The sequence below is a fragment of the Nicotiana tomentosiformis genome, chromosome 2, assembly GCF_000390325.3.
Source record: "Nicotiana tomentosiformis chromosome 2, ASM39032v3, whole genome shotgun sequence".
In the NCBI taxonomy this organism is placed as follows: Eukaryota; Viridiplantae; Streptophyta; class Magnoliopsida; order Solanales; family Solanaceae; genus Nicotiana; species Nicotiana tomentosiformis.
This window is the reverse complement of record NC_090813.1, coordinates 173,409,537-173,425,031: the sequence shown is the minus strand read 5'-3', so window position 1 is coordinate 173,425,031 and position 15,495 is coordinate 173,409,537. Positions and strand designations below refer to the sequence as shown.

The 15,495-nt window shown below is 41.6% G+C and overlaps 2 protein-coding genes across 2 annotated transcripts in view; both read right to left on the bottom strand.

The window, feature by feature from the left end:
* Positions 1-5,099: 5,099 nt before the first annotated feature.
* On the bottom strand, positions 5,100-5,408 carry LOC138906109 (uncharacterized). The gene has a single exon (XM_070194630.1). It carries the CDS (start codon positions 5,406-5,408, stop codon positions 5,100-5,102), a length of 309 nt encoding a protein of 102 aa, XP_070050731.1.
* Positions 5,409-5,763: 355 nt separating this feature from the next.
* Positions 5,764-15,495, bottom strand: part of LOC138906108 (uncharacterized) — a 28,467-nt gene continuing 18,735 nt past the window's right edge. The window contains exon 3 of the mRNA XM_070194629.1: positions 5,764-5,883. Within this exon, the coding sequence (XP_070050730.1) occupies positions 5,764-5,883 (120 nt within the window). The remainder of the gene's footprint in view (positions 5,884-15,495) is intronic.

The following is a 15,495-nucleotide window of genomic DNA, read 5'->3' as shown; positions in this document are numbered from 1 at the left end:
GTGCAATTGTTTATTCTGCTATGCCTTTGCCTCGCGAATCGGCCTCCAAACGCCTCGAATCTAGTAACAATTAATTTGATTAAGTTAATACAAATTATAGGAACTAATTCCATATGAAAATACTAATTTTCAAACAACATCTGAAATTGCACTAAAATATCACCCGTGGGGCCCACGTCTCGGAACCCGACAAAAGTTACAAAATATGAACGCCCATTCAACCACGAGTCCAACCATACCAAATTTACCAAATTCCGACATCAACTCGACCTTCAAATCCTCAAATGGTATTTTCAAATCATTCGGCCCAAATCCTCTAATTTCAACACGTAATCTAGTTGAAATACTCAATGATAATTCAATGTTATTGACTAACAATGATCATAAATGACTTACCTCAAGTTTTCCCATGAATTCTAGCTCAAAAATCACGTCAAACCGTGTTGGAAATGTCCAAAATGACAAAAATGTCAGAACCCCTATGTTTTTATACACTGCCCAGAGGTTCCGTACCTGCGGCATTTTCAACCATTTCTGCGCAACCGCTTATGCAATTTTTCTTCGTCTTCTGTGTCCTTCTCGCTTTTGCGGACAAGAGTCTGGTTCTGCGGACTCGCTGCTACGAAGAAGCTGTCCGCTTATGCGGTTTTGCCCAACTTCCCCTTCCTCCGCATCTGCGACCTTGATATCGCTTCTGCGGACTCGCTTCTGCGAGAATCTGTCCGCTTCTACTTACTGCACGCTTCTGTGATGCCCATCTCATTTCTGTAGACTGCACGCTAAAAACACGAATCATACTCCAATTCAAGCCTAATAAAATTAAGAAATTACAACTTCTATATTCGATGCCGAAACATATCAAATCAAATCCGATTAACCTCAAATTTTGCACACAGGTCATAAATCACATAACGGACCTATGAAAGTTTTCAGAACTGTATTCTGACATCGATATCTAAAATTCAACTCCCCGGTCAAACTTCCAAAGTTAAATTTCTATTTTAGCCATTTCAAGCCTGATTTAACTACGGACTTCCAAATAATTTTTCGGACACGCTCCTAAGTCCAAAATTACCATACGGAGCTATTGGAATCATCAAAACTCTATTCCGGGGTCGTTTACACATAAGTTAATATTCGGTCAACTATTTCAACTTAAGCTTTAAACCTTGAACTAATTGTTCCAATTCATTCTAAAACTTCACCGGACCAGAATCAATTACCCTGGAAAGTCACATAACAATTATAATATCATAAATTTAGCAGTAAATGGGGGAATGGGGTTGTAATACTCAAAATCACCATTCGGGTCGTTACATTCTCCACCTCTTAAATAAACGTTCGTCCTCGAACGTGTTTAGAATCATACCTGGAGCCTAAAATAGGTATGGATATTTGCTCTGCATCTCCCGCGCATTCTCCCAGGTAGGTTCTCCGGCTGGATGACCTATCCACTGCACTTTCACTGAAGCTATGTTCTATGATCTCAACTTTCGAACCTGCAGATCCAAAATGGCCATCGGCTCCCATCATAAGTCAAATCACTATCCAACCGAACTTTGCTGAAATACAAAACATGAGACGTATCCCTGACATACTTCCGGAGCATAGATATATAAAATGCATGATGAACACGCGATAAACTATGCGGCAATGCAAGTTCATAAGCCACCTGTCCAATCATCCTAAGTACTTCAAAAGGCCCAATATACTGAGGGCTCAACTTGCCATTCTTCCAGAACCTCAACACGCTCAACTTGCCATTCTCCCCAAGCAATTGCACGGACCTTCATGTCGACATAACTCTTCTATCTGGACTGCGCCGCGTGGAGCCGCTCTTGAATCAGTTTAACCTTCTCCAAAGCATCCTGAACTAAATCAGTACCCAATAGCCTAGCCTCACCCGGCTAAAACCAACCCACCGGAGACCGACACCGTCTCCCATATAAATCCTCAAACGGAGCCATCTGAATGCTCGACTGGTAACTGTTGTTGTTTGGCAAACTCTACAAGTGGCAGAAACTGATCTTAAGAACCTCCAAAATATATGACACAAGCGCGTAGCATATCTTTCAATATCCGAATAGTGCGCTTGGACTGTCCGTCCTTCTGAGGGTGAAATGTTATACTTAGCTGAACTTGTGTACCTAATTCTCACTGTACTGCTCTCCAAACTTATGATGTAAACTGCGTTCTCCGATCTGAAATGATGGACACTGGCATATTGTGTAGGCGAAGACCTCGCATATATAAATCTCAGCCAACCACTCTGAAGAATAAGTAGTACCGATTGGAATAAAACGCGCGGACTTGGTCAACCGATCTACAATCACCCAAGTAGCATCAAACTTCCTCAAATCCATGGGAGTCCAACTAGGAAGTCCATGGGACTCCGAAGAAATCCGCCTAGTTTGTGATGCTCGTACTTCACCTGTTGACAATTTGAACACCGAGATACAAACCCAACTATATCTTTCTTCATTTATCTCCACCATTAGTGCTGCCTCAACTCCTAGTACATATTAGTGGAACCAGGATGAATGGAATACCGCAAACTGTGGGCTTCTTCAAGAATCAATTCACGCAGCCTATCTACATTTGGCATACAAATACGACCCTGCATCCTCAACACCCAGCATCTCCAATAGTAACATATTTGGCATCACCGTGCCTCAGGACAAGTAAATGGGGATCATCATACTGGAGCTCTCTGATGCATTCATATAAGGAAGACCGAGAAACCACACAAGCTAGAACCCGACTAGGCTCAAAAATATCTAATATCACGAACTAATTGGCCAAAGCCTGAACATCAACTACAAAAGGCCTTTCAACAATAGGAATGAATGCAAGGCTACCCATACTCACCGTCTTCCTACTCAAGGCATCGGCTACCATATTATCCTTCCCGAGATGATATAAAATAGTGATATCGTAGTCTTTTAGCAGCTTGAACCATATCCGCTGCCTCAAATTTAGATCCTTATGTTTGAATAAGTGCTGAAGACTTCGGATGATCTGTAAATACCTCACAAGATACACCATAGAGATAATGCCTCCAAATATTTAATGCATGAACAATAGCTGCCAATTCTAAATCAAGAACATGGTAGTTCTTTTCATGTGGATTCAACTGGCTTGAAGCATAAGTAATCACTCTACCCTCCTGCATTAAGACACACCCAATACCGATCCGAGAAACATCACAGTACACTGTATAAGAGCCTGAAGCTGAAGGCAAAACTAGAACTAGAGTTGTGGTCAAGGCAGTCTTGAGCTTCTGAATGATCTCTTCACACTCATCCGACCACCTAAATGGAGCACATTTTTGAGTCAATTTAGTCAAAGAAGATGCAATAGACGAGAAACCCTCCATGAAGAGATGATAATAACCGGCCAAGCCGAGAAAAATCCGAATCTCAGTAGCTGAAGATGGCCTGGGCCAACTATGAACTTCTTCTATCTTCTTCGGATCCACCTTAATTCCTTCACTGGACACTATGTGTCCCAAGAATGCCATCGAACTAAGCCATAACTGACATTTAGAGAATTTGGAAAAAAGTCTCTCATCTCTCATCCTTTATTATAGAATAGCCAAGTATTGTGCATGCTCCTCCTGGCTACGTGAGTACACCAGGATATCATCAATAAATACTACGACAAATGAATCAAGATATGGCTGAAATACACTATTCATCAAGTGCATAAATGTTGTTGGGGCGTTGGTCAGCCCAAAAGACATCACGAGGAATTCACAGTGTCCATAACGGGTCCTGGATGTCGTCTTTAGAATATTCGAATCCCGAATTTTCAACTGGTGATACCCGGATCTCAAATCAATTTTGGAGAATACCCTCGCTTCCTGAAGTTGGTCAAATAAATCATCAATATGCGGAAAAAGATACTTATTCTTGCATGCAACTTTGTTAAACTGCCTGTGGTCGATGCACATCTGCACAGTACCATCTTTCTTTTTCACAAACAGAACCGGTGCACCCCAAGGCGACAAACTAGGCCTAATAAACCCCTTATAAAGAAGTTCTTGAAGTTGCTCTTTCAATTCAGTTGGTGCCATACGATACAGATGAATAGAAATGGGCTTAGTGCCCGGCACCAAGTCAATGCCGAAATCAATATCCTTGTTGGTGGCATACCCGGAAGGTTTGCAGGAAATACATCAGGAGAGTCTCGCACTACCGGTACTGAATAAATAGTATGAGTATCTGCATCAACATGTCTCACAAAGGCCAAGTATGACAAACAACCCCTTCCCAACCATATGTTGGGCCTACAAATAAGAAATTACCCTGCTACGAACATTATCTAGAGAACCCCTCAATTCAACCTTCGGCAACCCCGACATCGTCAACGTCACGGATTTTGCGTGACAGTCCAGAATAGCATGATATGGAGAAAACCAATCCATACCAGAGATTACATCAAAATCAACCATGCTATGAAATAAGAGATCAACTCTAGTCTCCAGTCCCCCAATAGTTACCACACACGACCGATACACACGGTCTACAATAATAGTATCGCCAACCGGCGTAGATACACGGGGCATATCCAGATAATGAGTAAAGTACAATGATATATATGAATAAGTGGAGCCAGGTTCAAATAATATACAAGCTTCACTATGACACACTGAGACAATACCTGAAAACACTGCATCCGAAGCAACGACATCTGGCCTTGTAGGAAAAGCATAGAATCGGGCATGACCGCCTCCTGATCGGCCTCCCCCTCTTGGGCGACCCCTAGCTGACTGAGCCCTACCCCTAGCTAGCTGGGCGGGTGGTGTAATTGCTGGTGCTGGTGCCATCGACTGAGAACTCTGTTGTGGAGACCCACTCAACAACCTATGGGAATCTCTCTTGATATGACCAAAGTCTCCGCACTCAAAACAAACCCTCCTCTGACAAAACTGACGATCCTGATAACCAGAGGCACTGCTTGTAGAAACCTGAGTAGACGAGGCATGGTGAGAACTCTGTGCTAGAAGTGCACTGAATGAACACTGTCCTGAGTGAGCACTGTAAGAACCGTGGCTAGCTGATGCACCACGATGAGCTGCACGAGTCATCTGAGCGAGACTATAAGGGAGACCCCTGCTGTGGTAGGACTGAGCCCCCAAAAGGAACACCGCTGAAACCACCCGATCCACGAGGCCTCTTGGCCTCCCTCTCTACAAGCTCCTGGCTACGTACCACAACTATCTTCCAAGAAATGTCAACCATCTCATCAAAAGTAGCACCAGATACCCTCTCCCGAGTCATAAGTAATCGCAACTGATATATGAGACCATCAACGAACCTCCTAAACCTCACCCTATCAGTGGGAACCAACCAAACTTCCTGATGATCCAACTCTGAAAACCTCATCTGGTACTCAGTCACAGACATGCCATCTTGTCATAACTGCTCAAATCGTCTACGCAGCTCCTCTCTACGAGACTGCGGCACGAATTTCTCCAAAAAGAGAGCGAAAATCTCCTGCCATGTAAGTGGTGTTGCACCGACCGGCCTGTGCCTCTCAAAACCTTGCCACCATCTGAAAGCAGCCCCAGAAAACTAAAAAGTGGTAAATGATAGCCCACTAGTGTCTAGAATACCCGATGTCCGAAGCATCCGCTGGCACTTATCTAGGAAACCCTTGACCATTCTCTGACTCAGCACCGCTAAATGATGGAGGCCGAAGCGTCCCAAATCTCTCAAGTCTCCTCTGCTCATCATCAACCATAACAGGGACTACCGAGGCTTAAGTAGCTGCAACCGACTGGGATGGCAGTGCCCACGGTATCTGAAGTTCCTTCACTGCTTGCTCTGGAGTACGGGCAACAGAGGTTTGAGTACCTCCCCCGGCCTGAGTCGAAACCACCTATGCAAGGAAAATGCAAACAATTAATATATGTGCTATAGCCTCCTGAAGGCCTGGAATCACAATAGGCACAGTTGGTGCCTGAGCTGGAGCAACTGGTGGTGCTACAGGTGCTGCTCTAACTACTATACGAGCTACACCTTGACCTCTACCTCGGTCCCGACCTCTACCACGGCCCCGGCCTCTTGTGGCCCTAACAAGTGGCACTCGTAGCTGAGCGTCTGATCCGGTATTACATGTCCTCACCATATGTGAGAAAATAGAATAACAGATATTTAGTTTCCGAAATCAACAAATTCGCACGATAGAATGCAAGAAAGTGAAATTTTTCCTAAGGGTTCGGCAGCCTCTCGAAGATAAGTACAGACATCTACGTACTGATCCGCAAGACTCTACTAAACCTGCTCATGACTCGTGAGACCCATGTCACCTAGGCTCTGATACCAACTTGTAACAACCCAAAATCACGCCTGTCTTAATGGCCCCTATATCAATACTAGGCAAGCCGGTAATCTCAATAAATCACAATTTCTTTTAAGTTTGAAAGCATAATATTTAAATTCAATACCAAAAATCTCACCAATACCGACATAAAACATTCCCAAAACCCCGTCTCACTGGGTATATGAGCATCAAAATGAGAACAGAGTCTGACTGATAAAAACACCGTTTGAAAATATAGAACAGTACAAAAACTGAATGGAAAGAGAGTCAAGGTTTGCGGACGTCAAGCAGCTACCTCGATAATCTCCAACAGATAAAGCTTCGAAAAACTAGCAACCGCCATGTCCGTAAATATCTAGATCTACACACGAGGTGTAGGGTGTAGTATGAGTACAACCAACTCAACAAGTAACAATATCACGTGCTATAGTATCAATATCTCACAGTAATTTCTAGATCCGCACGGACAACTCACGTGCTATAGTATCAATATCTCACAACCAGACCATCGGCCTCACTCAGTCGTAAATCTCTCTAGTCTCTCGGGCTCTCACAAATCATGAAATCAGCCTTAACAGAAATGATATAATGCATCGATAATGAACAATAGAGATTGAGATGTAATACACAAGTAAAATTGTGACTGAGTACAAAATAACAGTTTAGCAGATAATTCAGCATGTACATGACCCTTGTGGGTCCCTACGGTGTCAACACATAGTTTAACATGATTTATAATTCGATTTCTCTAATAAGTGAAAATATGTACGGATAACAACAAATTATTCAAATACACAGATCTATGGAATGGACCTCGTCACAATTCCTACAGTGCACGCCCACACGCCCGTTGCCTAGCATGTGCTTCACCTCAAAAACCAGTCACATAATACATAATCCGGGGTTTCATACCCTCAGAACCAATTTAGAAATGTTACTTACCTCAAACCATGTAATTTCTTATTCTGCTATGCCTTTGCCTCGCGAATGGTCCTCCAAAAGCCTCGAATCTGGTCACAATTAATTTGATTCAGTTAATACAAATTATAGGAATTAATTCCATATGAAAATACTAATCTTCTGACAAAATTCGAATTGCACTCAAAAATCGCCCATGGGGCCCACGGCTCGGAACCCGACAAAAGTTACAAAATATGAATGCCGACTCAACCACGAGTCCAACCATACCAAATTTACCAAATTCTGACATCAGCTCGACCTTCAAATCCTCAAATCTTATTTTCAAATCCCTAGGGCCAAATCCTCTAATTTCACCTCAAAACACATAATCTAGCCGAAATACTCAATGATAATTTAATGTTATTCACTAACAATGATCATAAGTGACTTACCTCAAGTTTTCCCGTGACTTCTCGCTCAAATATCGCCTTAACCCGTGTTGGAAATGTCCAAAATGACAAAATGTCGGAACCCCTCTATTTTTTTACACTGTCCAGAGGTTCCGCACCTGCGAAAATTTTAACCTCTTCTACTCAACTGTGTCTATAGTTTTTCTTCCTCTTCTGCGTCGTTCTCACTTTTGTGCGGTTTTCCCATCTTCCCTATCCTCCGCATCTGCGACTTTAGCGTCGCTTCTGCGGACTCGCTTCTACGAGGGTTTGTCCGCTTATGTAGACTGTACGCTTCTGCGATGCCCATCTCACTTCTGCGAGCTCCCACATGCGATCCAATTTCCATAAGTGCGATTGCATCAGACGGGCAAATATTTCCAACTTTGTTCTTAGTCCAGATCTTATCCGTTAACAATCTGAAACTCACCCGAGGTCCTCGGGACCTCAATCAAATATACCGAAAAGTCCTAAAATATCATACGAACTTAGTCAAAACCTCAAATCACATCAAATAATGCTAAAAACACGAATCATACCCCAATTCAAGCCTAATGAAATTAAGAAATTCTAAATTCTACATTCGATGCTGAAACCTATCAAATCAAGTCCGATTGACCTCAAATTTGCACACATATCATAAATGACACAACAGACCTATGAAAATTTTCAGAACTGGATTCTGACCCCGATATCAAAAAGTCAACTCCCCGGTCAAACTTTCAAACTTAAATTTTTATTTTAGCCATTTCAAGCCTAATTTAACTACGGACTTCCAAAGAATTTTCCGGACACGCTCTTAAGTCCAAAATAACCATACAGAGCTATTGGAATCATCAAAACTCTATTCCGGGGTCGTTTATATATAAGTCAATATCCGGTCAACTATTTCAACTTATGCTTTAAACCTTGGAAGTAAGTATTCCAATTCATTTCAAAACCTCACCGTACCCGAACCAATTATCCTGGCAAGTCACATAATAACTATAAAGTATAAATTAAGCATAAATATAGAACGGGGTTGTAATACGGAAAATGACCGACCGGGTCGTTACAAAAACCGTGTCGTCCCCCGTAAAAACTGTGAACTTGTTGGCAAGGAATAGAAAGCTCCGGTAAGAGAGAAAGAAAACTAGGAGTAATCCATGTATGTCGTGTGTCACTAAGGGCCATGTGCAAATGAGTAATGTGAGAGTGTGCATATTTGCTTCCATTTTTTAATTTTAAAAATAAATCTAAATAAAAAACCAAGTTAATAAAGTAAAAATACTACTTATCTAATTTTATAAATTGAAAGTAAAACGATATGAACCTAATAACTATGTTAGAGTAGAATAAAACTATATCAATTCTAAAACTTGAATATTTTTGTGCTTTTCATTTTTAACAAAAGTAAGATAAACTAAATTGATAAACAAAAGATTAATTATCTAAAAATAAGAGGAAGACTTTAATAGTTTTTATTTTTAAGATACAATAGTGTAAAAAAAGTTTAAAATATTAAAATAACTGTAACGACCCGACCGGTTGTTTTGAGCTCTAGCGCGTCGTTCGGTGGTTTGAGGCCTTTAGTAGCTTTACTTCATGTTTTATCACTTGTACGCGTTGTCATAATCGAATTTTGAGAAGTTTGGAGTTGATTCGGATGGAAAATTCTAATTTCGGAAGCTTTAAGTCGGAAGAGTTGACTAAGGTTTGACTTTTGCATAAACGACCTCGGAATCAAGATTTGAAGATTCCAATAGGTTCTTATGATGATTTCGGACTTAGCCGTATGTTCGGGTTGAGTATCGGGTGGTCCGAAAGAATTTCGACGCTTATTATGAAACGTTGGCATTTTTCAAAGCTTAAGAATTTCTTATATTGGTTTGGGGTGGACTTTGGTGTTATCGATGTCCATTCGGGATTCCGAGTCTTGGAATAGGTTCGTATCGTGATTTGTGACTTACACGTACAATTTGGTGTCGCTCCAGGATGTTTAAGTATAATTCTGACGCATTCAGTGAAGTTTGGATATTTGAAATTCTTAAGGAAGGTTTCGATCGTCAATCCGTAGATTTGATGTTGTTTGGCATAATTTGAGGCTTCGACTAGGTCTGTGTCATATTTTAGGATGCGTTGGTATGTTTGGATGGGGTCCCGGTGGCCTCAGGTTCGATTCAGATTGAAATCAGAGTGAGAATTTGGCCTTATGCAATTTCTGGTGGCAGCACATCTGGTGTAACTGCACCTGCGAAGTTTTGGCCGCGGGAGCGGAGCCGAAGAAGCGGCCAAGAGGGTCGCAGAAGTGGTTCTAGGTGAGTTGGCCACTGGCCACAGGTGCGAGACTATTTCTGCATCTGCAATGGCGCAGATGTTGCTTCCTGGAGCATAGGAGCAAGGGAGATTGTCGCACATGTGATATCGCAGGAGCAGGACCTTGTTCGCAGGTGCGAAGTGGAGGCCTCCAGTGCTTTTCGCAGAAGCGACGCTGCAGAAGCGGCCATTGGCTTCGCAGATGCAAAGCTCGCTTGTGCAGAATGTATATGTTAGCCAAATCAGGTTTTGGCTCATTTCACCTCTTTTTTCTCATTAGAGCCGGCCCTGGGGGAGATTTTGGAGTGCCATTTTTGTCATCCATGATGAGGTAAATGATTACTACGTTTTGAGTTAAATACATGATTTACATGTGGATTTAAGCATGAAAAATTATAGTAATTGTGAGATTTTTGCATAAACCTAGAAGTTGGTAATTTTTTATTTGACCATGGTTTTGGAAATGGAATTATGAATAAATTATATATTTGAGTTCGTAATGTTATGGGTAATGTTAATCTTCATATATTCTCAGATTTCGGGCACGCAAGCGCAAGGGTTGACTTTATTGACTTTTCAAGCGGAGTTAGGAATTCTTATGAATTGATAAACTGTGTGTAATAGAGTATATATTTATGTATTGCACATTGTTTGACTAGTTTTGGAGAGACAGGCATCGGTATGAGCTGTTTGAGTGTCGTTGTAGCTGGTTATGGAACTTCGGAGCGAGGTAAGTCTCCTTACTAACTCTATGAGGGGGAAACAACCCCTAGGTGACATATTTGATATGTGCTACTTGTTGCGGGGACTACGTACGCACGAGAGGACGAGAGTCCGTACGTAGGTAGATTCATCTTTTGTGTCGGTAGCTTTTAGTTCCCGCCATGCTATAACTGTATTGTTTGAGTTGTCCGTTGACTATTAAATTCCTTTATTTTACGTTACGACTTGAAACTAGTCTTGCATAGAGTGAGAGACTTGCTATTTTAGAGATTTGGCGAGCTTCATGATTTGCCGCGGAAAAATTATGCTCGTCTTAAGAATTTCTCCCGCTCTATGTGTTTCCATCGAAGGTATTCCTTAAAAATCCATAGCTCACACGTTTATTCGTGAGTGGGGTCAATGACCCGTTACAGCTTCTTATTCTAATGGGATCGAGCAGTTCGCCTCGACATGATTACGTACCACACTCTCATAGGAGCGAGTCGTTCTCTTCGGTAGTATAATAGATGCATCTATGGTTCGTGTCGTTCGACCCTTGATATTGCACACAGTATGATGAGATCGGGCCGTACGCCTCGACATTTCTATAAAATAATCTTATAAAATCGTGCATAATATCTGGCAAGAAGACAGTGTATCTAGCATAATATATACACTCCGGTTGAGAAGGTAACTGATAATTGAGAGTTGAGTTTATTATTGAGAGGAGGATTGTACCACATATTTATACTTCCTTTATTTCATTTGTTTACTCTTCCTCACATCTGTTTACTTCCTACTGTATTTGATTTATTGGACCACTAGTAAGTGTCGATGTCGACCCATCATCACTACTTCTTTAGGTTTAGGCTAGATGCTTACTGAGTACGCGTTGACTTACGTACTCATGCTGCACTTATAATGCATGTCTATATATGTTTCCGGTGGTCCTCTAGGTGCAGAGGCACGACTATTGCAAGGACTTTACGGTGAGCTGCATTCCATGTTACAATCCGCAGACTATAGAGTCTCCATCAGAGTTATTTATAATCTCCTATCTAACTTGTATTCTAGAAGAATGTTGTATTTTTATTGTACTCCTTAGTAAATGCTCATGCACTTGTGACACCGGGTTTTGGGTGTTCCTACTGGTTGTTCATTATATTAGTCCACGTAAATATTATCATTTTACGCTGTAAATTCTATTTTATTCTATTTAGTTCATGGAAATTATTGTTTTAAAAGTAATAAAAATAAGTAATTAAGTTGATCAATAACTGTTGGCTTGCCTGACAAAGGCGTTAGGCGCCCTCATGACCTATAGTGGATTTTGGGTCTTGATATCTTGGTATCAGAGCGTTAGGTTCACTTAGGTCTCACGAGTGATGAGAAATTCTTGTGGATTGGTACGAAGACGTACGTACTTATCTTCGATAGGCTATAGGTTTATTTGGAGCACTTCCCTTCTTGATTTCCTCATCGTACGTTTTGATTCCTTTGAGGCTTATGCCTTTATTTTCTTCCTACTCAATCTCATGCGATGTGAAGCACTTGTAATCAACTAGGCATTGAGGAGTTGTAGTGGTACTGCAGACGTGGTGCATGATGTTTTCCCCTGCGAATTCGGTCAGGCTACTATCATCGCCTTGCGGAAGGGTGTTCTATCATTTCAGCTCAGTAGTTGTATTTCTGATGGTTTTGAGCCTATGCACATATTGCTATGATGTTCATGTGTTGTTATCGCACAATATTGATGTAATGGTGGGGTACTTGTTTATGTGTTGAGGCAAGGAATAACTTGAAAGGAGGATTTCTCAATGCATGACTTAGAGTCTCAGCATTTAATTCCAGCGGAGGAAAGGCAACCGGACTATGGATGTTCAAGCCTTGGTAATGGAGCAATGAGACTTTATATTTCCGAGCGTGGTGGAATTCTCATTTGTGGTGCGGTGTCGTCGTCCTTTTTTGAACGCATTAAGGTTCGCCAGTGTTATGGTCTTCTTCAATTTGCCTTCGGGGCAGGGTGTTGTGAAATGGTTCCTCAGGAGAGGGTGTCAGAGATGGCGATGTATAGCGGTTTTGGAAATCGAATTGGTGTTTCTAATACTAATGGCTCGAGAAAGATTATCTGCGAGGAGGCTTAGATTTGGTAGCAACTTATTAGTTCAGGGGATACATGTATGGATTTTGATTTGAGGAAACAATTGGGCAGCGAAGAATGAGGAAGGACATGTGGTAGGTGACTTACCGTGGTTGAATTACTAGCAGGTCAAAGTATGAAGAGTAGAGGTCGATGAGTTGCTTAAAGGAGGTGGTTTAACCGAAGTGGGAGTGGCAGAGTAGCATATGAATTCTGTGGCAGGAAAGTCACTTTCCTTGAGAAGGTTTAGGCAATTTGGGAATCGTGATAGAAGGCGAATTGGTATATGGATTTTATTTGGGATGGTGGCTACAGTACCGAGGAATATTGAATATGGCAAAGAGGAGATTTCTTGAAATGAACAGGGGTGTGAAAACTTGATTATCGATTTGGATGCAACATGACTTTGAGTTTGGAATATATTTTCGAAACTTTAGTTGATGACTACGGGTAATGAACTGACTGTTACAGCTAGTGGACGAGTGTGGGCTTTGGAGGGTTTACTGATTTCATAGTAGTTGTACCAGTGCAGCATTGGTGCAAGATGACGGTATGGAATTTCACATGTGGGTTATTTCCTATGAGCAGGTTAGCGGTTGCTTGATTTTGATGAAGTTTCTACGAAGAGATCTGCTTGCTACCCGACAGAAGGTTGAATATGCGATTTTGACTGATAATTCGGAATGTTCATGAAGAGTTTAACAAGGAACTACGAGAATTTTGTCGAGTTAATGGTGCGAGATCATGGTATTAGAGAAGTAGGAATCTTTGTGGAATCTACATTATGTGATGGTATCTTATAGCTAAGTGGGGGAGCCCACCATCTACGATTGGATCGCATGGTTGTCTGCCTGTGCGGTTTCTGGTTATCGGTGCATTGGTAGATTATTTATGAATAAGAAATGAAAACCTCAGGGGTAATTCGAGCAAAGAACTTGATAAATGTGTGCTATATTTCGCTTATCGATTCATGTGCAGGTTCTGGGAAGACTCAGAGTTTATGCTTCTTGTGGATGTGATGTACAAGGAAAGGAATTCAGTCGGTTGCTTCTTTGAGAGGGTATTCATGTGCTAGCAGAACGTTGGAATTTTGTTATATTTGGGACCAGGGCAGAGTGGGTGACTCTCAACAACGGTCCAAGTGGGTTCAAGAATTAAAGTACATTGCCTGAGGATTTCGGGTTCGTTGTGTGGTTAAGAATCGAGTTTTTTTTGCAGTGGATTATGAAAGGGGATTGGAGTGTTTTATGTTATCATCGGGTCTACGGTACAGTATTAGAGAAAAAGGGAGAAACAATTTTGGGTTCATAGAGGATCTTTCAGAGTGTGTGTACAAATTAGAAATGTCATTGTGTGCATAAGGAGGGTATGATATGGTTTATGGGCATTGAGGCGATGTGGTCTCGTGGGTTGGGTCACGCGGAATGAGCGTTGTTGGTTTTCCTTATGTTTCAAATGGAGCTGCTATTATTTATAAGGAAAGTCTAGAGTAAAGTGGAAGAAGTGGGGTCGATTAGTAATGGTTTAAATCGGCATGATTGTGGCAATGATCAGTTCCTTCAGCGTGTTAAGTTATACAGGTGATTTGTAGTTATACGTGCGGGCTTGACAGCTGCCGTAATTTGATTGATTTGGAGGTATTTGATTATAATCGTCTGTTATGTGTAGATGGATCCTGGAAGAGTTATGGTGGTTTAGACCACAACTTGAGGTTTGTATTTTCTGTGGTTATGAGAATTCGGTATCGTGTTTCCATCGTTCCTCTTAAATATGTTGAGTGAAAGGGTTCAAAATGATGAAGTGTTTATTCTATTGGTGGTTCAGGAGATATGATAAAATTCTTATACTCTCGCGTAGCGGCATGATAGGTACAGTGAGCGGCACGACAATTGGAAGTTGAGGATTGAGGTTACAGCTCGGTGTTGGTAAGAATGTCGCGAGCTTGGATGAGCAGGGAAAACTTTAGATGTACATAAATTTGTACGGTTAGATGTGTGGATGTGCAGACTTTGATACCTGGTGAGGAAGGTTGTGGGAGTATAACCCACGGGAAGATCGTTTAAGTGTGACATGTTAGTCACTTGATTGTTAAGATTGAAACCAAGTATGGAGGCGATGGTACTACTGCTAATATGAGGGTTTATGCCTAGAAGGCGCTCTATTCCTTTGGTTGTGGAATGTGGGAGTTTGTTCCGGATTGGGCGACTGCGCGTGTGTGTCATGAATAGGGAAATTGTGGATCCTTGAAAGGTTGTTGGCACAGTATGGGATGATCGGAATTGGCTTGGGGTCCGTTGATGGGTCTAATGTTAATGTGTGCTCTATATCAGGCCGAATGTGTTCATTCAGCATAGTGTTGCTTACGGAGGAGTCGTAGGGAATTGGAGGTTCATACTCTATTATGCCATGTGGGTTGTGAGACGGCTTGATTATTCGCACATGTGTTATGGTTCCGTGTATCTTGTGTTGTTAAATAAGCAGGATGGCTCTCGAGATGCATGTCATTTATCGCACCTTAGTTGTACTTGACTTTTGTAGCATATGGTGCTATCCGTCTCCCTAGGGTTATATTTTTACACTTGGCGTGATTGTGGTCAGTATTCGGTATTTCATAAGTATAAGCATTTTGGCTTGATGGGTATTTCCTTATATATTGTTATGTGTGGATCGGGTGGCACACCA